Raw genomic sequence first — 23,032 nt, 5'->3', positions numbered from 1 at the left:
TCAAATACCACAAGTAACACAAATCATCTTATCTTCTGTAGCTCCAAGAGTTTAGTATGTCTTGGCGACATCTGGTGGTAAAACGTGACATTGCAACTAACACATAGCACAGCATGAAAACTGTGCGGAAGGTATTCATGTTTTTAGCAACAGTAATTTGTATTAAGCATGCTTTACTACTGCTACTACTACGACTACAACTACGACTACTACTACATTTAATAAAAATTAACGTAACAGTAGGTCCCCATTAGTATGCCTTTATTTCCCAACCTACAATCTAACAGAGACACACATAAACTGCTTTTAAAGATTGGGACTTGATTGTTTCAGTCCTCTGGTGTTTTGGTCCTTTTCTGTAGGTCATTCAGCTCAAACATCAAACTTCTCTTCACAAACACAATGTCCATTTTCCTCGAAGTCGTCCCTCGTCACCACCATCTCCTCGTAGTCCGGATTCTGGGCCAAAAGTTTACCTCCTTCCCAAGAATAAGTGATGGGACTGCACAAAACAAAATTATAAACAATAGGATACAGTTTCATAATTTAATTTTCAGTAATTTATCTGTGAGTAGTGAAACGAGTATTGAATTTGGAAATGAGCTAATTTGAGCTAGGAAATACATAGACATATAAAACCCTACATTCTATCCGGAGTTCAGTACAAATTATATTTAAAAAGTATGGTATGGTAAATAAGTATGTAGCCTGTATTTTTACTCAGTTAAAAAAGGTACTACAATCGCAACTGAACCTTGGTCGCCAGTGCCTAAACCAGCATATAGAGAGTATGTACAAGTTTTTTTTTCATTCTCAGTATATGGACAGCCCAGGCCTGAAAACTCAGAACCACTGAGATGCACAGGCTGCACTAGCACTGGTCAATGATTGGCTGCAGGTTCTGGCATTTAAGTAGTGGTGATTCAGATAAGAGATGTTTAAACCAACTGGATTTAATCATTGTAACTGGCAACCCAAATGCTACATATTCTCCCTTTAACTGAATTTTGAATATTTATAGTTATATAAAAGCATATATCAACTTTGTATAAGTGCATTAAACAGAAGCAAGATCCATTAGAAACAATCTACAGTTTGGCCTAGTATTATGTGTGGCTATATATTTTTAAAAGAGCCATTTCTCTGCTGACTCACTTGTCCGGCAACAGGATGGACACAGGGAGGTGAGCAGGAGCCAGGGACCTCAGCTCAGCCTCTAGTCGCTCTCGGAATCCTGGGAACAGAGTATTTCCTCCGGTCAGCACAATGTTCCGGTAGAAGTGGGGCTGCATCTCTAGAGGAAAACAAATACAAGTTTAAAACCTATATTTGTTTTAAAAAAAGTTTTAAGTCAAGGTAATTCTAAAATATTAGTAACACAAGGATTGACACTGTATTTAATATATTTATTTATTGAAAGCAGCAGACGATATGTGAGAAAATCTGGTTAAAGGTGCACTATGTAGCTTTTCAGGTACAGTGTCCGCTACCTGCTTGTCTCAGTGGAGATGTCATTACTTTGCTTGGAATGTTCCATAGTATGACAGTGGACTTATGTCCACAGAGACATGCAGGTAACACCACTAGGCCAAGATACAGGTCAGATTTGTGTGTGAGTCAAATCCATTCACGTTAAGCATGCATGTTTTTCAAGGCATTTTTTAAGCAATAAAAACACCTATAACATGAAATAAATAAATCTTTAATGTCATACAAGCAGAAGGAGGTTATAACATAATCACACATTTAGAATCATCTGCTATTCTGAATGAAATGTTACTTGTTGTGTTCTTACCTTCTGGCATGGACTGTATGGAGTGAACTATGGCCTCTGGAATCCCCATCTCCTGGATGCCAATGTCCGAGGGGTGAAAGAGCATCTCGGGAACAGCAAAACGCTCATTGACCAGACGCAAAATCTGCTCCCCAGTTTTGTACTTCCCACTGAACACCATTTCTTCTCTTGGCTGAGGGTAAGAGCATGGAAAAGGACCATGAATCATAACGGAGCTATGGTCTTGTTTACATGGGAATGAATGTTAATGTTGCTAATATCTTACTTTGCAGAAACCCTTTTTTATTGCACTGAAATCTGGAAGAACATAATCTCTCATCACTGCGTTCTCTTCTCCTTTTTGCCTGAAACATGTGAAAAAAATAATGATGTCAACATGTTAAGACTTGCATACGCACAGCCCTTATATTTAAAAACACACTACAGTACCCCCAAAGATAACGTATCTCTGCTTATTAAAAATGTAAGGCGCAAATTAACAATAATGTAATTCACAGTGAACACCAACTAATTATTATATACACAATGCTCAAATTAACTTACTGTGCTATTTCCATGTCTTTGTAAAACTGTTGTGAAACGTAGCAGACATCCTCTTTCACTTGGTTTATCACATGTGTCTCATCCATAACATGCAGTTGTCTGAAATAGCAATAAAAGAAAGGTATGCTATTTTAAACTCCATAAAAGGCCATATGAAAACAATTGGAAGCAGAAATGACTGTAATCATTAATCACATAGATAATAAATTTACCGATATGAAATAATTTCTTTTAGATGATTTGTCAGAAGTTTTCCTCCCACATTGATTCTATTAAACAAAACAACTGTTTAAGTTTTAAGTAAATAAATAATAAGCAGAATAGTCTTAAAATTGTCCTCAAACCTTTCATATGCTATGGATCTGTCTCTTACCTGCGAATGCCGTCCTTCATTTTCCTGCTGCGACAATAAGGAACGATGTGAGTGAAGGAGAAACCAGTGTCTATAACCAAACAACACAACTCTTTGGGGTTTGTGTGAAAGTAATGGTGGGCGCTCAGAGATCCAGCTGAAAGAAAGAAACATTATATACAGGGTGTCCATAAAGTCTCTTTACGACTTTATTGTATTATTAAAATTAAATTACAAAAGCAATTGATAAGATATATTCATTCTATTTGTTCTATTGCACTCAGTGGTCCTTTGTAATAATTTATTTAAATTGTAAAGAGTCACTAATTGGGTTTCAAGACTGTAGAATTTTGCATAGAAGTAATTGACCTTGACAGTGGCTATGGCTACATGCACATCAAAAATTGGATCATCATTTGATTTCTAGAGTTATGTAAACAGTTGAATCTGATGTGAGTAATCAACTCCTTGTTCAAACCTAGGCAGTTTCTGACTAGGTAAAAGATGCAAACATTAGCAAACTAATATGGCAAAGACAAAAATGAAATATAAAACAATAAAGATTAAAAGATTTATTTTAAAATGAATTAATTTTGTCCTATTAATACAACAGATCCATTAACTGACACACGTCATCAGATGTTTCTTTTGTGCAAAAATAAAAAATCAGATCTACCGTAATTATTGGGTCATCTGACTATTCTTGTTATCTCATTTTTACTGTCCATGTAAGTTTATCCAATGTCTCCAAACACTCACCATTTGTCCGCAGAACTGACTGAAACTGATATTCCTCAAAAAGGATCTCATTCATCGACTCTTGGATCGATGTGAAGTTAAAGTACGGCTCAGTAATAACGATACTGGTGTCAGCAAAATCCACCTGAACGCAGACACACATATGCTCCAAATTCAACCAATCTTCACAATATAAAATACTAGCTAAATTATAGTGACTTTTCTATGTTCATGTTCAGATAATGGAATAATTGTATAGATCGTACGTACAATGTAAAAACCCCAAACTCACCTTGAACATTTCTTTCCCAAAAAGATGATCCCATACTTTTCTCTGGACATCCCAGTTCACCAGATAGCCCTGACACAGTTGAGAGAGAGTGGTACAGCAGCTTAACATTATTAGTAATTGCCTATTTTTATTGCACACTTACTTTCTGAAAGGGAAGAATATAGAAGAGGCCAGAGGGATCCTTGATTTCATCGAGTTGGTTTGCAGTAAATGTCTTCAGTCTTGAGGTTTTGGAGCGAAATTGGCAGTTAGGTATCACACTGAAATAAATGAATAAAATAAAATAAATAAACATTTGGATGGTTAAACAAAATATGACACATGGGTTTAAATAAGGCAATCCCAAAGTAAATATTTCAAATTATTATTGAAATACAAATTAGAATTAGAAAGACAAAATTATACTAAAATATAGTAGTTTAGGTTTATACGAAATAAATTCTGTGAAATCAAATCAAGCAGTGTTTTAACTTACCATACCACATGGATAATAAATCTACAGTTCATTTATTGACGTTAGCTAGCTGGGATAAACTTACCTCACTTTTTCCTGGCTGTACCCTATTTTAGCAGTGTAGGCTCCATTATCGAGGACCAACGTTGCCATTATGGCCTAGGTTTTTAACAAATAATAGTTTTTAAAGCTGAAAAAGTCAATGATGTCTTATTCATCACATTTTGAAGCGTGTTTTGTCTATGTTCCGAAATCAACTCCTCCAGGCAAACGACAGACACCAAATCAGCCAATCAAATGCTTTGTTTCAGATATATTATCCAATCAGAAATGTGTATTTTGGTCCGTCTAAAAGACTGCTCGTCTGGAAACAACGCAATCAGTCTTTCCGGTCTTTCATCGTGAAAATTAAAGTAAACATTCATCCTTCAGATGAACCCATCCAGTTGTTCGGTACAGAGTGTAAATTGACTGATATTGAGTTTTTAAATCTGTGACCAACAATACCTCAAAAGCACTTTTTTCTCATTGTTGTCAAACCGGAACACACGTCTGTAGGTCGGTTCACTGTGGCGGTAGGTATCCAGAACAGACTTCTACAATTGGTAAATTTATCGCTTAACTCGCTTTTTGTGTACTATATCTGCTGTTAGGCTACATGAATAACTCCTGGTTGGTTCGATTTGTGATTTATTTGCTAAGATCTTAAAAGAAAAAGAAAAAAGACCTAAACCACCACTAACGTCTTGAGGTGATTGATTAACAGCAAAGCTACACCAAAGCCGCAAAAGCTTCCATTATTTAAAATGCATATTTTGGATCTGCTAATAGATTGTTTTGTTATAGGTTGGCGGGTGAGATGAGACTGGATACTGGCTTCTAAAAGCCTGTTTTGAGACGGAGAAGACATGGCGGAGGCGTATGGGGACAGCTCTGACTCGGATAGTCCTGGGTTGAACCGAGGCTGTCTGCTGCTGGACCCCGAGGATCTGATCTGCTCCGATATGTCCATTATCGTCCCGGAGACTCCCAGGTACGACTTGAGGGGGTATGATTTATGAATAGTATTACTAAATGTTCATCAGCTGTGGTGGGATTGTCAGGTTTGTCCTGGTAAATTAGAATCTAAACAGGTTTTCCAAGTGGCCCGTGCAGTTAGCCTGATATTTACTCTGAAGAAGGAATTTGTTTTTTCCCCCAAAGATTGCAAAGCCATATTCAATGCCTCTAGATATGCATTTGCAAACCACGAGTAAAGACACTGTAAATATTAATAATTTGCCACTTTTTCTAGCCCTCAGCATGGAAAACGGAGAAGGACATGCAACAACCGGGATGAACATTCTAGTCCTGTAAGTTCAATAAATTATCTGTGACCAAATATAAATCTCAAAGCACATTGTTAAAATGCATATCTGACTGAACCACACTGACTCTTATATCATATTTATAATGTTTATATAATATTTATAAACTGTTATTTTAGTTTAATTTCAAATGAATACATAATAATTTCATTCATGTTTCATTTCCTCTCTTCCTGTTTTAAGCTAGGTTTAGTTGTCAGTAGTTTTTTAGTTGTCACTCTACAATTCAACTTACCTCTTTGCATGGGGTTAATTAGTAGTACTTGACAATTTGTGAATGCAAATCAGGGGACTGCACATGGCTAATATTTAGCTATAATCTAGTGCGGAACATCTGTTTTTTACATACTTAATCTATACATTGTCTCTTTAATCAACTCATCGACCATTATGTGTTTTTTCATGACTGGTGTCGATACAGATTGTTTAGAATCCAACGCAACCAATGGCCAATGAGCTCTGCTGATATTTTTTGGCTGATATATAGAGCAGTGTATCACATTTAGTGCAGTTGTCACTTCGTATTAAAGTGTTAAAATAGAGCTTTGTGTGGATTTTCTAAATAAAGGCTAAATTAAACTTGTTCGTAAAACCTGATTGTAACTTGTTGTGCACTTTCTGGTTTTAATGCTGTATTTCCATTGTTCCTGCTATGAACCAGGCTGCCGTCAGTGGCTCATCCAGACTCTCTGAACTCACCCGGGGCTCATCTCGCCGTCCCAAACGACGGAAACTAAGCAACTCCAAAGCAGACTCAAGTCATGGGTTTTTCTCTGCTCCGTCGGTCGAAGAGTTTCCTTTGGGCAGTTGGCTGGAGTCTCCTCATCCCAGCACTTCCTCCTCATCTTCTTCTTCTTCCTCCTCCTCCTCTTCATCATCTTCCTCCTCTTCATCTTCTTCCTCAGCCTCTTCTTCCTCATCCTATTTGTCTTACTTAAGCCCTGCCTACGAACGAGACGGGGCTTCGACCTCGACTGAATCCATAGAAGACGTTATTCCTGTTTACCCTTTTACGCAGGCATCTCCTCCCACCCACAGACCGCTCAGCCCTGGGTCACTGTCCTTTCTCACAGACGAAGAGAGAAGATGGCTGAATGGAGAACAGACACCGACTGCGACAGGTGAGGAATGAGAACGCCATATGAAAATAAAAATATTTCTGCCTGTCATTGTTTATCTAATTAATTTGATATGGTCTGATGTCTTATTGTAATAGTGATTTTTTTAATGCTATGAAGCTAATATTTTTTATGTTAAATTATTTTTTACATGGATGAAATATTATTTTATCATGATAAAATGTTTAATTGAAGAGCTTGAAGTCTAAACTAATGCTAATACTCAAGCCGGACTCAAAAATACAAGGATAAATCTTAAAGAAGTTATACTATTACAGAGGGGGAAGAAAATTTCAGTGGGAGGCAGAGCACATGAGTAATAGAATAGGTAGCTTGTAGGTAGCTGTTGTGAAATGCTTATGTTTATGTTCTGTCTCAGCAGTAGAGGAGATTGTGATCAGTGATGAGGACGATGAGGCTGTGGTTCGTACAGCGCAGATGGAGGAAGATGAGGCTTTAGCCCGAAGTTTACAGGTAAAGCGGTGACCAATAAAATACAAGTTCAGATACACAACTTTAATAGGCAATATGGCAAAAACAAATATTATGATTTTCATAGAGTCTAACTTGCATTATGATAACTAAACATTTGACAATGAACTGAATGTTCCTCTGTCTTCATAGGGTCTTGTCTTGTGTATATAAACCCTTTACAAACACGCACTGTGTCATTCCTGCTTTACTTTAGCAGTTTCTATTTCAATCTTGTGTTAAAGGTAAATTCATTCTGAACTAAACATTCCTTTATATATTAATTTAAAAAATACTATTTACTACTACTCTACTGCTACTTTTTTAGAAGAAATTTCAGATCCAATGTATGTGCACTTTTAGTTTAGTTTTCATATCGCCTTTTAGGGAGGTAATGGGAAGAGTAGGTAGGAAAAAAAGCATACAAAACTGAATCTCATTGATGTAACCATCCAGGTTGATCACATTGAATATATATTGTTTTGTCAGTCTACCTGTTCTCTCTGGGGTTGTTTTGTGACAGGCTCAGTTTGACAGTGAACAGGCCGAGACACACAGGAGTCATCATCCTCTCCACCATCACCTTCATAGACCCCCACCACCTCACAGCCACATGGTGAGACTATGGACTGATTTTGTTCAATAGGAACATTGCATTGTTTTCTGCCTTATGTAATATGGATTTTATGATTTTCTGCAATGCATACAATGTACACAGTAATGAATCCTATTAACAATACTAAACACTGTCCAATGTAATATATTCTCATAAAATTATAAATACATTTTTACTTTTTGCTTGAAGTGCACTACATACATTTTCTGGTAGAGGGTCTGCCACCAGCTGTATCCATGGTGATCTTATTCCTTTGCTTAGAATATTACACAGATCACATTTTTGGAGGAGCGCTTCCAGCTCAATGCATGCATTTACTAGACATTTTTTGGCAATCACCCTTTGTGAAACAAATATTAGATGGAGGTTTCATGTCATACAGTGGACCATGGTGAAGCAATAATGTCTCAATGGATATGAGGAGATTGCAACTTTTCTGGTGGAAGATCCACACAGTGCATCTTTATAAATGACAAGCTTTATTTTCTCTTCAGCTGAATCCATTTAATCCGTATCTGGAGCATAGCTGGATGCCTCGAATCCTGGCAGCTGTTTCAGGGTTTGAAGAAGGTTAGTAGTTTAGATGCTTTCATGTGCGAATATGTTTGTTTGATTATTTGAAAAGGCTAAATTGTTGTGACAGATTTTCTCGGTCCAGGCACAAGACGTGGACAATCGAGAGGTCGGAGGAGAAACGAAATGCCCAGTTTTTCAGATGACCTTATGGGAAATGATTATGAGGTGAGGTGCAGAATGTTTTTGTTTATTTTGTACATAATAGTTGTCTTAAATATTCTTGTAGTGAGAGGTGGAAAGACTTGTACATGTTGTCCATGTGCTTGTTTAAAGATAAAAAAACTACATTTTTTCATTCAGGAAAAATGGGAATTAACAAAACATTACTGGGGGGGTAACACTAACTATAATTTTAAAGCTGTAAAAATGTGTTAGGGCTAATTAACCATGGTTCAGTAGAAAGGTTCAGTAGAAATGTTGACCTGCTAATCAGGTTGTTTTTTACTGCCAAATGTCACTCAACCAGCAACAAAATCACCAATGTCTCCATGTGTATTTAAAAAGGTAAATATATATAGATCAATATGATTTGCTGTTTCTCTGTAGGCTCTGTTGGCATTTGAGGAACGACAGGGGGCAGTTGTGTCGAAGAAACTTAGTCGAAGAGAAATCCAAAGGTTTCCAACCAAGAAATTCCAGTCTACAAGTGCAGCTGGCAACACACAGTGAGCTCTGCTTAATTACAGCTTGTATTTTAGCAGACTTTAGCATTCAATATTAAGATTTTTCCTTATTTTTGGTCTGTAGATGCCAGATTTGTTTCTGCGACTACACTGATGGAGAGAAGCTGAGGATGCTGCCCTGTTTCCACGACTACCACGTCCAATGCATCGACAGGTGGCTGAAGGTAAACAAAGGCATTTTTTCCTCATATTATTCAAAAGGCTAATGCTTATTAAAACAAGCACGAGACATAAGGGTTTCCCCAAATAATTGATAGCAGGTGGATGACTTTTGCAAAAATTAAAATGATGTGGAATTATTAAAATAGAATTATTCAAATAGTGATGATACTTCTATCTGTTGGAAATGTGCTAAAATGTCTCTACAAATATCTTGGCTTATGTTCAAGTATAGCACAACCATGAAGAGACTATAAAATTAACCAGTGCTGACTTTTTTTTTTTTTTTTAACAATTGTTCTGAACACAGACAATAAAACTCGTATGTATTAATGCAGTTTTGATAAGCCAACTGTTGTTTGTAAAGTGTTCATGCTTCTATTACAAGTGCATAATACTTATGTGACTAAACAATAATTTGAAAAATCTTTTACATGTAACACATTTTAACAGATAAATACCTTTGATTTTCTCCTGCAGGACAACACGACGTGCCCCATCTGTCGGGCCAATCTTGCGGATGGTGTTTCACTGGAGCCGAACAACCATTGACCTCTGCTCTCCATTCAAATTTAGGACTATATTTAAATGAGTTTCACATTCAGATCCCAAGACCTCTGTAAAATTCAGTGTTTTTCATAAGTTTTATTTTATTTCCATATATTTGTTCATCTCAGGAGCTCGCAGGCATTCCCCTTCCTGTCTTTTATAGACAAAAGTTAAATAAAACATTGTTTTTATAGAGTTAGTTTGTGTAATCTTTGTGAATGCCAAAGCACTGACTGTATCTTATTCTCTAACAATTCCTTTTGAGGCATTTATAAATATGGTCTAATGTTAAATAGGAGTTGCTATGTGAGGTTATTGCTGTATTAAGTTGGACAGTATTAGTTGTTACCTTTCTTTTATGAGGAAGAATTCTCAGATAACCCCAAGTAAAATCATGTGACTAAATTTAAGTGGTATTATAATGGTATTGCTTCAGTGTTAAGGCACTCTTCTTCCAAGGCAAAACTGTTTGCTCAGTGGTCCTTGTAATGGATCATGTCATGTTTTCCTGTAAACCTTTAATATTGAAGATGCTTTTGTTTGGTTAAAGCTAAGTTGCCATTCAATAGTAATAGTTGTAGCATGGTACATTGTTAATTTGGGCAATTATTAATTATGCTTAATTATGCTTTGACTCAAAATAACAATTCAGTGTATTTTTGCTGCCCACTATTGTTGATTCATTCCTAATTTAACATTTATCACAGTATTTGTTAGTAAGTGGCTCATTTGCACAAGTCTTTGTTTAGGCAAATTAACTGTCCTTATAATATCTTTGCTTCATGGCTCTGTATTTCCTCAGATAGTACAGTGCCTCCAGCTCACGGGCCACATACTCTCCTCTTGCGATCATCTCCTTAATCTTCTCTGGGTCCTGGACTGACTTGTTTTTGGCAAACGCTGCTCTTAGACGGTCTCTGAAGTAGTCTCCACCTTTGGGATACTCCCGTCCAAGATACAACAGCTTAAAGAGGTGGAAAAAGCGTTATTATTTTTCATTTTTGATTCATTGATTAAAAGAAATGTATTATTTATCCTCCTTATTCAATTTACAACATACAAACTCACATTTTTATAAAGCCGAACCACTTCAGATCTTAGGGGGTTTGCCATTGTTCCAGAAGAAATTTAGGGCTGAAAATACGGACATTTTCAAGGAGCAACAATACTCTTAAATAAAAAAAAATAATACAAATGAACAAAATTATCCATCCATCCATCCATTTTCTTCCGCTTATCCGGGGCCGGGTCGCGGGGGCAGCAGTCTAAGCAGGGACTCCCAGACTTCCCTCACCCCGGACAAAATTATTATTAATAATAATAGTTATGATCAAAAAGATAAATGTAAAGGGGCAAAATTAAACTAATTTTGTAATTCATTTCACTTTGACATTATATAGCAGCCATAATGAGCCTACATAATAATCTAGCTGTGGTCAATGTCTACAAACGTGTATTACAGTAAGCTTCCATTACAACTCCTACAGGAGACCCAAGGGCACTGATCAACACGGCTACTCACAACTGACAAGTGACATTTTCTACTAGACATGCAAATAAAATTACATTACACTACGAGTATAGACGTTTGCATAAAAATAAAAGCAGAATTAAAGCGTAATGATTATGCAGCATTTATGGTAACATGTTCTTACCTGTTCAGTGGACTTTAGGCGAGGACCCAAAGAGCATTCAGTCACCGGCTGTTAGCTAGCTAGCCAACAAATGCTAAACACAGCAAACTACATTTAAGATTGTAAATATTAAAGATCGCAAAAATATATGCAAAGAAGACGCTAGTAATGGTATATTTTGGCGTTGGCTTGTGTGTCCTCTTCGCTTTTGTGCTCCATAAAGAATTAGCACAGCAGTGCTGTAAAAGTAAACAGCCAAAGAGTGTGCAAGTCGAGATAATTACATTCAGCTTCAGTTCCGAGCGCACGACTCATACAGCAGTACGCACGCTAGTACCCTAAGTAACTAAGATTAACCATTAACCTTATTATATAAATATAAAATACATTTAAAGATAAAAGAAGAATACTGAAATAGTTTATTTTAAAATGTCCGGGCATTTGATGAGTTTATAAAGATGATATATTGTTAATTTGGTACCAATAGCCTAATTACAACACTGAAATCACTTGTTTGTGATTTGTTTTTTTTAATTACACAAATAATTACATGATGCAGCTATTCAAAACAACAATCACGCAGTGTTTCTACAAAAGTGCAAACCATTTCCTCAAACTTTTCAGTCCCATTTCAATAAATTCATGAGGCCAACTGTGTTTAAAAGCCCTGTAAAAATACCAGGAGGCACTTAAGGCAATGGCAACCATAAAGAAGGTACAGTATATAAGGGAACAGTGCAGCCCCTTACTCACCGGTGCAGCACACACAGACTGCATATGGCAGCACACAACAGTTGCATAACCACTTGAAATGATGAAATATGAGACCCATTAAAAATACTTTCAATGTTGTTGTTTTTTCTGTCAACATATAGTTAAAGATTAGACAGTTTTGTTAGAGCAGGCCCTCGTGTTATGCGACTCCACTGTTCCAGATTTATGGTCCAGGATTGTTCAGTACGGTAATTCTTGCTCAGTAATTGGCGCGCAGTTTCTGGTTTTCTTCCCTGAGTTTCTGAACTTCTTCAACCAAAGCCTCATTCACAGAGTAGTTCTCGATCAAACTGTGGATCTCATTCTGCAAAAAAATGTTTTACCATTAGTGACATCTGCTAAAGTATGAAAGTTCTCATAATAATAGAAAATCTGCTTCTTACTACATCGATTCAGCACTGAAATTAATAATTTTGCTAAAAATTACAAGTATGATCAGAATGTGACAAACTTACCAGTTGGATACAAAACTGCCGGACCATCTCGACTTGAAGGTTGATGATATCTTTATGGCATGAGTCTCTGAAAGATGAAACAAAGTCAAAGGCTAGTTTTATACAATATTGCATAGTCAAAGTGTATACTTATGATGAATAAACACACCTGAAGTCCTCCAGTGTCTCATGGATCATATTTTGAATAAAGTGCATTTGAAGTGAAGTGAACGGGGCACCATTCTGACTAGCTGTTTCTGCTATATTTTGGGTCAAAGTTGAGGACATGGCAGCAGACAGAGCAGGGCCTACAAACCAGATGACAATTACAGAATATAGAAATACACAATAATTGCAATTAAAAGAATTTATAACTAGGGCTTTGCAATAACTCAAATTTTAATTAAGATTGAAATTCTGTCATTTCTAATCTTCAATGATACAAGTCTACAGTCAATCCTGTGGCACTAAAAGGATGTGGTTTGGTGCAGAATTCCCACTTTGGAAGAAGAATTTTGTTATTTATTCAGGCTGTTAAAGCAGACCTATTATGCCAAATCGACTTTTTAGAGCTTTTAACCATGTTATATTTGTTTCCCCTACCCCATTTTCACTCCCGAATTAGTTTTTGAAGTGATTTGTGCATGTTTGAGCAATCTTTAATCGTTTTAGTTTTTTTTTTCAAGACGCCATATTGCCAATTAATCCTCGTTTTTACCGCCACTGGCATACACCCACTGCTCTGTACTTCATTCTCCAATTTTATTTTCTTGGTTTATCTTCTACGTGTAGTATTCACCAGCGTCGCATAGTCATTTTGGTACAAATGAAAAATGCACTGCTCGCTAATGGTGCTTACAGCTACATGGCTCTTTGTTGTGATGACGTTTAGAGCAATGTCAGCTCCTACTGGGCACCGCAGTTTTCTAACACAGAAGTCACTTTTTTAAGTGGTTTTAGATGAATTGCTATTTAAATGTCCAAATTATAACATAATGATTCCCAGATGTTGAAGATTATAATTATATAGCAGACACAATACATCTTCTTTAAATGACAATGATTGAAAGTCTGTATTGTAACTCAAGTAAATTTATATATACCTAAATAAAATGTATTTATTTTAAAAGGACAAAATAAAATTATTGTTTTGTTTTGTGTCATATCCCTCATATTTGTAACTGAACAATTTATGTTTGGGCTACAAATAGATTAGATAGAAGATCAATTCGGTAATAATTATGGAAAAAAAAAAAAACTAGCATATTAAAATAAATCTGTATGCAATGTTGAATTTGCTGCCTTATTTAAACCTGTGCATGCATGTTGTCTGTAGTCTGTCATTTACCTGCTGCAGCAGCTGTGGTTGTGGTTTGAGCTTCTGTTTGGACAGGTGAGCCGTAGGTGAGCTGAGTCTGAACACTGTTCCCCCTCCACCCGTTGGGCTCCGGGGTGAAAAAGGTGGTCTTTGGCTGATCGCTGTGATTGGTCGGTTGGGACGAGGAAGTGGGTGTGGTCTGAGCTTCTGCCTCTAAACTTGAAGTGCTGCCTTTGTCAAACTGTGACATAAAACATAATAAACAATGATGTCTCTGCCAAATGTATTATAATTTAGTGCTTCAGTTCTATGATATTGTGAGGGTTGTTTGACATGATTTTTATGTAATATGAAAATTTGTGCCAAATGTACAATATAATTCATCAGATCTTGTTAAATTTTTATATGGACTAATTCTGAAACACTGAATTATCACAGCAATTCACAGCAACTAGCATGCTAACAGTGCACTTCCTGGTTCGTAGATGATAAAAACACAAAGCACACAGCGGTCTCATTTTGACCCTAAGAAGTACTCTTACAATAAATCTTCACTCAACAAAATTTGCTTAATTACATGAAAAATATGGGTACAGAGCTTTTAATGTTTGATAATACATTGTAGTAACCTAAACAAAAGTAAGTTGATGAACTGTCACAATCAAACCTGAGCTCTCACCTTCTTGGACTCTTTGGGGTCAGATGCATTATGGGTAAGTTCCTCTTCTTTTATGGGAGGAGGCGTCATGAAGGTTGTGTGTAGAGGGTTGTACCGACCAGCCGATGCCATCAGAGGAGTCCCAACCAGCGATGAGCCCACGGGTGTTCCCAAAGGAGTTTTACGAAATGAGTTGGAGCCAGAATGCAGATCTAAAAAACAAGTCTGTATTTGTTGCAGTTCCATCATCGTAACTCCCTGAGAAATCTAATCTGCATTTCTAATTTTAGGTCATTTTTAAAGGTTTATTCTGTTTGTTTTAAATCTGTGTACAGCACAAGTTGTTGGTGTTGTTTTTAAAGTTCTCTATGAATAAAGTTGTACTGAATATTAGGAAAAAATTCTCAAAACATTGACCAAAGTTTTTATTAATATTAGAAAAATACACACATCTAAACCTTTGCCTGCAAGATAGGGTCAGCGTTTTAATTTTGGATTCTATATATGACATTAATAAACCTTTAGTTATTCAGAGAAACCAATTCACCACTGACCTTCTCGCACAGGGGAGAAAATGTCCAAACTGGCCCGTCCTGTGACCTTCTGCCCCTCGCCTTCCCTGATCATCTCACAACTGCTCACTGTCAAATGACAATAATATAATCAGTTTGAAAAACAAAGGTCTGTATACTGTCTCAGTTTTAAATGTTTTTACCATGGGTCCTTCCAAGAGGTGTGTCTCCATTTGCTCCCAAACTCCGAGAGTCTGCAAACAACCATGATAAGGGAGGATTGTCTTTGAAAATATTGTTGTATTATGTTGGGAAATGGGATCTGACTACATATCCTTATGTGGCGCATAACACATCAAGTTTTTTATTTCAAATTTTCCAGGCTTTTAACGTATTCTTATTATGTACTTAGAATTCTATTTTAGCTGTTAGCATATGTTCAAAACAACAACTGCGATTAATATTTTGATATACTGCCCACTTCTCATATCATGCATTACTGACCGTCTCGAGCTGGAGAGAAGATGTCCAGACTGTTTCTTCCAATGTTATTAAACTTTTCTATAACAGGCAGCGACTGTGGAGTCTGCTGTCCTTCTGCTTCTCTGGATATGGAGTCCCGTGCAGCGCCACCTACTGGACACACAACACAGCTCTATTTGCATAAACTTTTTATGATAAAAAAAAAAAATTGAATGAAACAATATCCAAATATCACAGTACAGAATTGTTATGGTAGTATTGGTTAGAGTTAAATATTTATTTGAACATAGTTTGGAGGCCCATGACATTGTAGAAATGCTACTTATTTCCAACAATGCCCAAATATACCTTTTTTAAACAATCATTATAATTATTATTATATTACAATATGTCAAATATCTAAAACAGAAAGAATAATAGTGAAGCGTCTAGTTCCCTCTGCTCCGTTGTAACAGATCTTACATACATTTTATTCCTGAGGGCCTAACAAGGGCATATACTGGTGAAGCCCATAATACTGTAAGACCCGGATGATATTACATATTATTAAAAGAAATCAAATGCATCGGCATCATGGAATTAGGAGTTGTTCCTACCTGCGGTGAGCTCTCGCTGTGGAGAGGGGTCTGGATGACTCAACAGTTTGGATGAGGACTTTTTACTGCTGCCCACTTTAGATGAGCTGGTCTTACTCGACTGAGAACACACGTACAAGACTAGTTTTAATATTGTTGCAGGATATGATATAAGAAATATAAATAATAGTTGACCACCTTTTGTCTGACACCACTCTGAAATCGCAGGCTAGTGACGGAGGTCTTGTGTGCTGCTGTGACCCTGGTGGGGGCGCTAGAGTTCCTCAGGTCATACTGGTAGATCTTTCCTTGAGTAGACCCCACGACTAAACCGGTTCCATCCAGAGTGAAGTCCACAGATGTGAGGGGACTGTCCACCCGAATGGAACGCACCACACTGAGGACAGACAGAGGATTATGAAAGCACTGCAAAATAAGTTAAAGCAACACTACAGAAGTTTCTGGCGGTGGCAAGTCGCCAGCATGGTTCCATAGAAATAAAGTTAAAACCATACTTAGGAACATTCTTCATGGAGATAAATACATTTTGGAATATATGGAATATTAGAGCCAAAGGAACAATATTTCCATGAAAACAAGCCCTCTTCCAGGCCAACTAAGGTTTATGGAGATGCAAACCCGCCCAAAGTAAGGTCAATAGACCATAGACCAACATTCTATGCTACAATACAACCAATACTGAGAAACTTCATTTCTGATAAATGTATATTAACAAAATAAAAATTAAATAATTTAGAAATATACAAATACTGCATGTTTTAATAAAACTATGTGTTGTAGTAAAAGTTGTACATTTTGCTGGCTGTGTCATAGCAGACGATCTTCTTATCCAGGCCCACACTGACCACCAGCAGCTCAGAGGCTGGAGAGAAGGACAGCCCTGAGCCTGGAGCCTTGTGAGCGCTCTCGAAAACGTGGATCTCCTTCTGAGTGTTGGAGTCCCACAGAACCACCGTGCCACTGTCAGAAACACTGCCCAGCAACGAGCGTCTCAGCATGGACAGCCGCAGGTCATGGATGGGCTACAGATAAAAAAGTGAATGACAGGGCTGCATGATATGGGTAAAATATCAAATTGCCTGTTTCTGACAACCATTAAGATTAGATTTGTCATGTATGTTTTAATAATAGCATTCTGTTCAAGGTTCACATTTTGAATCCAAGCGAATTGACAAAAGATTGATAAAAGAACTGACAAACTAATACAAAAATAACAGACAGAAAATGTTTGTACAAATCTAAACTACAGGGTTAGCCATTTTTATGTAGAATAAGACAAAAATAGAAAGAAATTACAGTACCGCTAAAAAATTGAAGCCTTTGTGATTTGATAATTGCTTCCATTCAAACTGCAATTTCGATTTGATCACGATTAATCTTGCAGCCCTGGTATACAGTGGCTTAAAGCTGGGGTACCTAATTTTCACACCACAGACAGAAGGAGGAAGTAGGTATTTAAATCTATCTAACTCGTATGTAGCGTGCACAAATTCTTTAGCGCATTGTTAGTACACACATGTATTGCTTTTTGGGCAGGTGCACAGCTAAGAATAGATTTTTTCATACGACAAAGTGAAACTGGTGCGAACAACCCAAACTCAGCCAATAAGAGTGCTGCTTTCAGCGCTTACTTCCAGGCTAATGAGAAAGAAATATTTTATCATTAGCTACAGACCCTGCACAGTTGTCTCATTTTGCTTCTTTTATAATATACTTGGGGAAACACAACACTGACTGTTACACAAAAAGTTGGATATCTAAGCTTTAAGTGAAATCAAATCATAAGCCCAATTTGAATAAATGTTAAATTACTTTCGATAATGTAATGTATGCGTGTCTTAGTATTGTATTGTTGTAAATTTGTGTGATTCTTGTACTAGTTTTGCTTTTTTTTTTCCATATCTTCTCAAATAAGGTTTAGGTACAAATGTCCCTATAGGAAAATCTGTCATATGCAGTTTGACACTGTGAGTAGCATTACACGACCACAGTGGGGACCAGGGACCGTTTTCCAGATGTTCAGCGAGGTTCATGGGGAGGAGTTATACCTGGTTGCTGCCATGGCCGAATGGTTTGCTGGAGACATTAGTGATGAGGCTGTGCAGGATTAAATCTCCACTACTCGAGCCAGACGCGACGTGGCTGTCATTGGCATTAAATGACACACATGTCACTTCTTCCTTATGATCCTAATTGGAAAATGTATTATTATTTTATTTTAGCTTGACCAAATGTGTTCTTGATCTACTCAATAAACAAATTTCACATACCTCCAGTGAGCGATGCAAACGTTTGGTTTTCAGATCCCAGATGTGTACGCAGTGATCGAGACCTCCACTTACCACAAACTGAGAGGAGGAGCTAAGACATACCCGAGTCTGCTTTTTCTGCAATAAAATTGGAAAATGTTATAAAGATTTATCTAGATTTGGAAATGTTAGCATGGCCTACAAAACATAGGTACATTGTAAATGACTTGAGACTGTCCAATTGTACTGTTAGTCTTGCCATTTTATCCATTACAGCAACACCTATAGGCCAAATCTGATGTGTTTTGTTTTGGCCTTAATTGTATCCCCCTACCCCTTCAGCGAGCTCCACCACTGGGACAGGAGACAATTTGAGGCTGGACACGACCAGTTTGTCTCCAATGCTGCTGGCACTGACTAAGTACTGATCTGAAAAAACGCAGTCAAGGCTTTTATGGATTCAACAAGTAATTTTAGACCATGTTCTTACACTGCAGTAGTTTTAATCTGATAAATTCACTGATGTGTCATAGTGCAAGCGATTAGCAAGAGATATTAACTCAAATCATGATAGATTTATTTTGATATTTAACAGCAACAGCAACGAGTTTTTGTTAACATGTCACCTGAATCCAGCTAAGGTATAATGACAAAAAGCATCTACACTAAATGTTTATAGCAATAAGGATACTGTTGGAGCTCCAGCAGGCCTGAGCAATGGGGTGGCTGCTGCTGTGGGGATTGAACTGCTCCAGCGTTGCCATAGAAACCGTATCCCATATTTTCACACAGTCACCTGTCGAAACCAACCGCATCACGTCTTCCATCTTTACAGCTGGATATGGCCAAGAAGATAGATATGAGTTAAACAGAATTTTCAATTTACTAAAATACAGTTAGGAACCAATAGGTATACATGAAACAAACAGTAATGCAAGCATTTAGTAAGACCATAGTTTTAAACCAATACCTAAGAAAAATTTGTTAATCAATTTTACCTGTCCAATATATATTTTTCCCCTTAACAAAACACGGTAAATAAAAGTAAAATTACATTCAACTGCACCAAAATAACTTTTCAATTATGCCAATAAATATAAATATAATAATTTTTCTAAGGACTCATCATTTGTTGATCAAGAAAACGGTTAGCAATTTCTGATTGAAATACTAATTTAAAAAGTAATTAAAGCTTTTGGGCAATTTTGACATAACTTTAGCTGATATAGATATGAACAGCAACTTTACATCGGCTTTACAACTATTTAAGCAGATTTACAGCAATGAACAAGATCAATAGTTTCAAAACACAATGCAAACTCATGTAAAATGGCTGATATATCAAATTTGTCGTAGAAAACTGTTAAGAAATCAAACTATAGAACTAAAGCTAACCAAAAGACACTGAGGATTACTTCCCGAAAATAGTTCGCGTACAAGAACCAGCAAACAACAGCAAGCAGGGACAAACATAGAACAAGTCATTAATAAGTAGATCATGTATGCAAAACATGTTTATAAATGTGTCTTACCTCTTTAACTCTATAAATAAAGTCACAGATTGTACTGTTTTGTGTTTTTACTTCAGGGATCCAGCGCTCTAACTGCTCTTCTTCGACGGAACCAGTGGTCAATAGTGTGATTTGGCGCCACCGTCAGGGCAGGAGGTGTAACGCTGTATTATGAATGAACAATGATAAAAACAGAAACTATCGCACAAAGTAGTTAATTTTGTAGATTTTAAGCATCACATTATATTGATTTAAACTATTTATAATTTAGACATAAAGGTTTAAACTTCAGTGCCATCCCAGAGTGATCTCATAGACTGTATATATGCCAATTTCTCTAGATACTAAACAATTGGTATAGGTCATGAAAAAAAAACAACACACATTTTGGTTGATCTAAAAGTTTTACTATATCAGTTCTGCAGGACTGGTGTAAATATCCATCCATAGAAGAAATTGAACTGTTTTCTCCTAAATGTAGTGGTATCTCGTTTTACCACCAGAGGGTACTGCTGAGTAGTGGGAGTGAGCGCACATTTTGGCGCAGAAGAAGAGGTTCCCGCGGATCTTTTTAAAGGCAGGCGGGACCTCTCTTTGCTTACTCACTTCATCACATTCTGCACCGTTACACCTGCATTCCGCGCTATAAAATGGTCCGAACCAAAGCCGACAGCGTCCCAGGGACTTACAGAAAAGGTAATGATGAAATGTATTTGTGTAGTGAGTGGTTGTGTTGCTTCAATGTCGTTTTTGCTTGTGCCTTGACGTTGTTTTGGATTTTGGGTATATTGTGGCGCGCAGACCCTGTGCGTAATGTGGATAATATTTCCCCGTACAGTTTTGTCTGTAATAATTTGATCGTGTGCTTTGTGGATTCGAAGAGCAATGTAGTCATGACAAAATTACAGTATTTCCTCTGTTTTTCTTTTTACAACAACAGTCTCCCGCCAAATGAGTGTGAGCTGGCGGGTTTTCAGTACCAGCGACAAATGGGCCGCATTGTTTTAAATATAAGATCATATAGTTAAGGACCGTAGGCGAATTGTGAGGCATGTTGGAGCTGCTGTAGTTTTAAGTAGAGAAAAATGCCATTTTGACGCTTTACTTTTCTGAACTGGCGCCAGATTATAGCGCCGCATTGTGGCGTGTCATTTTTAAAGGTCCTCAGGTTTGCTTTTTCCAAATATTTATTACTCCACATGCAATTGATACATGGAACAATGAAAGGGAAACCAATGCCAGGGGTATCAATTACTATACAAATTTGCACGGATAACACCAGTTGTATACAGTTACATTGTCCTAAATTGTACAGTTGCTGGTTCTTGACATCTTTGGGTTTAGAAGAAGAAATGCTTTCTACATATTATAATTCAATCAAATATAGTTAAAGAATGATGTGGAATTTTGCAAAGATCAATTAAATCCTCAGGTTTGCCACATCTTCAGGTCATGGCACATTGTTCTTACTGTTCAGTCAACAATGAATGCCACAAATATAAGGCTTATAATGAATATCTTGTATTAATAATATATTTACCAATGATGATCATTGTTTTGTGAATATTCAATTTATTTAACAAGCTACGTACTTGTACTTTACAGCTGTGGCAGCGTCTGCGCCCCGGAAATCCCTTGGTGCCAGTTCCTCCAACTCCGCCTCTTCCAGCAGCGGGTGCTCGACGCCTGGTCAGCGCTTTTACACACATACTGAACTTGCTCACACTTTAATTTAAATTAGATCTTTAGTATTTTGAACTTCTTAAAAATGCATTCAAAGAAATGCACCTTTGTAAAATTTTGTGATCATTTTGTTTGCAGCAAAGAACAAATATGCAGGTGGTAACTCTGTGTGTCCTCGGCCCACTCCTGTGTGGCAGAAGGGCATTGGGGACTTCTTTGGGGGACCGCCTCGGAAACCTGAGAAGGAGAACCTGCAGCCCACTGTGGAGGACGAGGAGGAGGCGGGAGGCAGCGGGATGTCCAAAGGAAGCAGGAAGTATGTTCAGTAGATAAAATATTTATGTCAGCAGCTGTTTGGTGAACATTTCAAAGTATGAGTGGTGTACATTAACTAGTCTCCGTTCAGTGTTGATGTTTTAAGACCTGCCATCAGATAATTGACCATAATTCTAGTATGATGATTGGAGATCATAAATGCTTAATTAACAAAAATGTCAGCAAAGTTGAGAGTATTGTATTTTGAATTGTTGGATAAACCATGCACTTCTAGGAATTGCATCATAATCCAACTTGGTTCAAATTCAGTAAAAGGAGCTTCCACCATGACTGTCTTGGAAATGGCTTCCATTACTTCTCCATAATGCTTCTGTACATAAAAGTATTAACTTTTTCTCTCTGTCCACAGATCTAGACCACTCATAGTAGAAGATGAAGATGACGATTAACTGCTTAACTGGCCATTTCATTTCTCTGGAGAATTGTCTACGACATTAATTTTAATGTACACCTGTAAATATTTTCATTACTGAATTCAAATTGTATAGTTCATTAAACTTTTTTATGCTTTTAAACTGTTGGTTTTTTTATCATTTGTATTTGCACAGTGGAGTCTAGTCAATAAATTAATTGTGCTTCACGGTTACGTACAGCTACATTTCTGTTTGAAAAAATAAAAGTGACTCTTTAAACGACAATTAGTTATAATAAAATTGATCATCTATAATACTCTGTAACAATGCGGGTTGATTTTATTCCGGTAAAGTAATAGAATTGGGTCTTTCCACCTAAACTAGTCAAATGCAGCATGTGGATATGTGCTATTCTGTAGGTGGTGGTTTTATTTAATCTTGTGTGGCTCATTTACAGCTGGGATGACAAGTTTTATGGCTGATTTATCTTTTGGCTTCAGTCTCTCCTCGGTTTCCTTGGTACAAAACCACAGCAAACATCAGACATACATAATTATTAACTCCAGAGCACATTATGTGTTTGCTCTTTTACACTTTCAAGTACAGAAAATGTGAATGATAGTGCTATAATGGCTGTCAACATTTTCTCAACACATTAAAAATATTCAGTATCAAGCATTTAGTAAAACAATAAAAAAATTTTGACTTCTACACATGCATAAAGGAGAGCGTGTTGAAACACGTATTCGCATTTTGCTGTTGCTAGATTTAGATATGA

At 36.9% G+C, this 23,032-nt stretch overlaps 5 protein-coding genes across 12 annotated transcripts; 2 read left to right on the top strand and 3 right to left on the bottom strand.

The window, feature by feature from the left end:
- Positions 1-19: 19 nt before the first annotated feature.
- Positions 20-4,465, bottom strand: actr6 (actin related protein 6). The gene is made up of 11 exons (XM_033968404.2): positions 4,260-4,465; positions 3,863-3,980; positions 3,721-3,789; positions 3,450-3,573; positions 2,712-2,847; positions 2,551-2,607; positions 2,339-2,437; positions 2,061-2,139; positions 1,796-1,967; positions 1,156-1,294; positions 20-502 (listed from the first exon to the last, which is right to left on the bottom strand). Exons 1-11 carry the CDS (start codon positions 4,325-4,327, stop codon positions 373-375), a joined length of 1,191 nt encoding a protein of 396 aa, XP_033824295.1. The 5' UTR covers positions 4,328-4,465; the 3' UTR covers positions 20-372.
- A 253-nt stretch (positions 4,466-4,718) lies between these two features.
- On the top strand, positions 4,719-9,908 carry si:ch211-59o9.10 (uncharacterized protein LOC561841 homolog). 6 transcript variants are annotated; one of them, XM_055222345.1, is made up of 11 exons: positions 4,719-4,749; positions 5,021-5,207; positions 5,469-5,526; positions 6,203-6,662; positions 7,039-7,133; positions 7,654-7,746; positions 8,241-8,316; positions 8,390-8,487; positions 8,869-8,987; positions 9,070-9,169; positions 9,645-9,908. In XM_055222345.1, exons 2-11 carry the CDS (start codon positions 5,083-5,085, stop codon positions 9,714-9,716), a joined length of 1,296 nt encoding a protein of 431 aa, XP_055078320.1. In that variant the 5' UTR covers positions 4,719-4,749; positions 5,021-5,082; the 3' UTR covers positions 9,717-9,908. The 6 variants fall into 6 exon arrangements, with proteins under 6 accessions (XP_055078320.1, XP_055078321.1, XP_055078322.1 ...); XM_055222346.1 differs by having other exon boundaries at positions 4,721-4,749; positions 7,042-7,133; XM_055222347.1 differs by having other exon boundaries at positions 4,722-4,749; positions 8,405-8,487.
- A 43-nt stretch (positions 9,909-9,951) lies between these two features.
- Positions 9,952-11,593, bottom strand: lyrm5b (LYR motif containing 5b). 2 transcript variants are annotated; one of them, XM_055222352.1, is made up of 3 exons: positions 11,369-11,593; positions 10,782-10,883; positions 9,952-10,677 (listed from the first exon to the last, which is right to left on the bottom strand). In XM_055222352.1, exons 2-3 carry the CDS (start codon positions 10,824-10,826, stop codon positions 10,468-10,470), a joined length of 255 nt encoding a protein of 84 aa, XP_055078327.1. In that variant the 5' UTR covers positions 10,827-10,883; positions 11,369-11,593; the 3' UTR covers positions 9,952-10,467. The 2 variants fall into 2 exon arrangements, with proteins under 2 accessions (XP_055078327.1, XP_033824299.1); XM_033968408.2 differs by having other exon boundaries at positions 10,782-10,847; positions 11,369-11,592.
- A 146-nt stretch (positions 11,594-11,739) lies between these two features.
- On the bottom strand, positions 11,740-19,992 carry nedd1 (NEDD1 gamma-tubulin ring complex targeting factor). 2 transcript variants are annotated; one of them, XM_033968402.2, is made up of 16 exons: positions 19,904-19,992; positions 19,063-19,206; positions 18,706-18,800; positions 18,393-18,509; positions 18,171-18,311; positions 16,915-17,144; positions 16,300-16,498; positions 16,123-16,222; positions 15,548-15,679; positions 15,247-15,297; positions 15,086-15,172; positions 14,553-14,743; positions 13,904-14,114; positions 12,725-12,863; positions 12,577-12,643; positions 11,740-12,425 (listed from the first exon to the last, which is right to left on the bottom strand). In XM_033968402.2, the coding sequence occupies exons 2-16, from the start codon at positions 19,196-19,198 to the stop codon at positions 12,321-12,323; spliced, it is 2,001 nt and encodes a 666-aa protein (XP_033824293.1). In that variant the 5' UTR covers positions 19,199-19,206; positions 19,904-19,992; the 3' UTR covers positions 11,740-12,320. The 2 variants fall into 2 exon arrangements, with proteins under 2 accessions (XP_033824293.1, XP_033824294.1); XM_033968403.2 differs by having other exon boundaries at positions 11,787-12,425; positions 15,548-15,676.
- Positions 19,993-20,457: 465 nt separating this feature from the next.
- Positions 20,458-22,784, top strand: pclaf (PCNA clamp associated factor). The gene is made up of 4 exons (XM_033968584.2): positions 20,458-20,578; positions 21,488-21,571; positions 21,704-21,881; positions 22,251-22,784. Exons 1-4 carry the CDS (start codon positions 20,533-20,535, stop codon positions 22,288-22,290), a joined length of 348 nt encoding a protein of 115 aa, XP_033824475.1. The 5' UTR covers positions 20,458-20,532; the 3' UTR covers positions 22,291-22,784.
- Positions 22,785-23,032: the final 248 nt, after the last annotated feature.

The sequence above is a fragment of the Periophthalmus magnuspinnatus genome, chromosome 6 (genome assembly GCF_009829125.3).
Source record: "Periophthalmus magnuspinnatus isolate fPerMag1 chromosome 6, fPerMag1.2.pri, whole genome shotgun sequence".
NCBI classification, from domain to species: domain Eukaryota; kingdom Metazoa; phylum Chordata; class Actinopteri; order Gobiiformes; family Gobiidae; genus Periophthalmus; species Periophthalmus magnuspinnatus.
Note: the sequence above shows the minus strand (reverse complement) of the source record. Positions and strands in the feature narration are given on the sequence as shown.

What these genes read in the sequence shown, in the direction of transcription:
- si:ch211-59o9.10 (XM_055222345.1), top strand. Translation starts at nt 5,083, where the DNA reads ATGGCGGAGGCGTATGGGGACAGCTCTGACTCGGATAGTCCTGGGTTG. An exon ending in GGGATGAACATTCTAGTCCT is followed by an intron (nt 5,527 to 6,202) that starts GTAAGTTCAATA and finishes GCTATGAACCAG; the next exon opens with GCTGCCGTCAGTGGCTCATC. An exon ending in CACCACCTCACAGCCACATG is followed by an intron (nt 7,747 to 8,240) that starts GTGAGACTATGG and finishes TTTTCTCTTCAG; the next exon opens with CTGAATCCATTTAATCCGTA.
- nedd1 (XM_033968402.2), bottom strand. Translation starts at nt 19,198, where the DNA reads ATGGAAGACGTGATGCGGTTGGTTTCGACAGGTGACTGTGTGAAAATA. An exon ending in GTTTGCATCGCTCACTGGAG is followed by an intron (nt 18,312 to 18,392) that starts GTATGTGAAATT and finishes TTTTCCAATTAG; the next exon opens with GATCATAAGGAAGAAGTGAC. An exon ending in TCGGCCATGGCAGCAACCAG is followed by an intron (nt 17,145 to 18,170) that starts GTATAACTCCTC and finishes TTTTATCTGTAG; the next exon opens with CCCATCCATGACCTGCGGCT.
- lyrm5b (XM_055222352.1), bottom strand. Translation starts at nt 10,826, where the DNA reads ATGGCAAACCCCCTAAGATCTGAAGTGGTTCGGCTTTATAAAAAT. An exon ending in TGGTTCGGCTTTATAAAAAT is followed by an intron (nt 10,678 to 10,781) that starts GTGAGTTTGTAT and finishes CACCTCTTTAAG; the next exon opens with CTGTTGTATCTTGGACGGGA.
- pclaf (XM_033968584.2), top strand. Translation starts at nt 20,533, where the DNA reads ATGGTCCGAACCAAAGCCGACAGCGTCCCAGGGACTTACAGAAAAG. An exon ending in CCCAGGGACTTACAGAAAAG is followed by an intron (nt 20,579 to 21,487) that starts GTAATGATGAAA and finishes TGTACTTTACAG; the next exon opens with CTGTGGCAGCGTCTGCGCCC. An exon ending in ATGTCCAAAGGAAGCAGGAA is followed by an intron (nt 21,882 to 22,250) that starts GTATGTTCAGTA and finishes CTCTGTCCACAG; the next exon opens with ATCTAGACCACTCATAGTAG.
- actr6 (XM_033968404.2), bottom strand. Translation starts at nt 4,327, where the DNA reads ATGGCAACGTTGGTCCTCGATAATGGAGCCTACACTGCTAAAATAGGG. An exon ending in ATATTCTTCCCTTTCAGAAA is followed by an intron (nt 3,790 to 3,862) that starts GTAAGTGTGCAA and finishes CAACTGTGTCAG; the next exon opens with GGCTATCTGGTGAACTGGGA. An exon ending in TCCATCCTGTTGCCGGACAA is followed by an intron (nt 503 to 1,155) that starts GTGAGTCAGCAG and finishes TGTTTTGTGCAG; the next exon opens with TCCCATCACTTATTCTTGGG.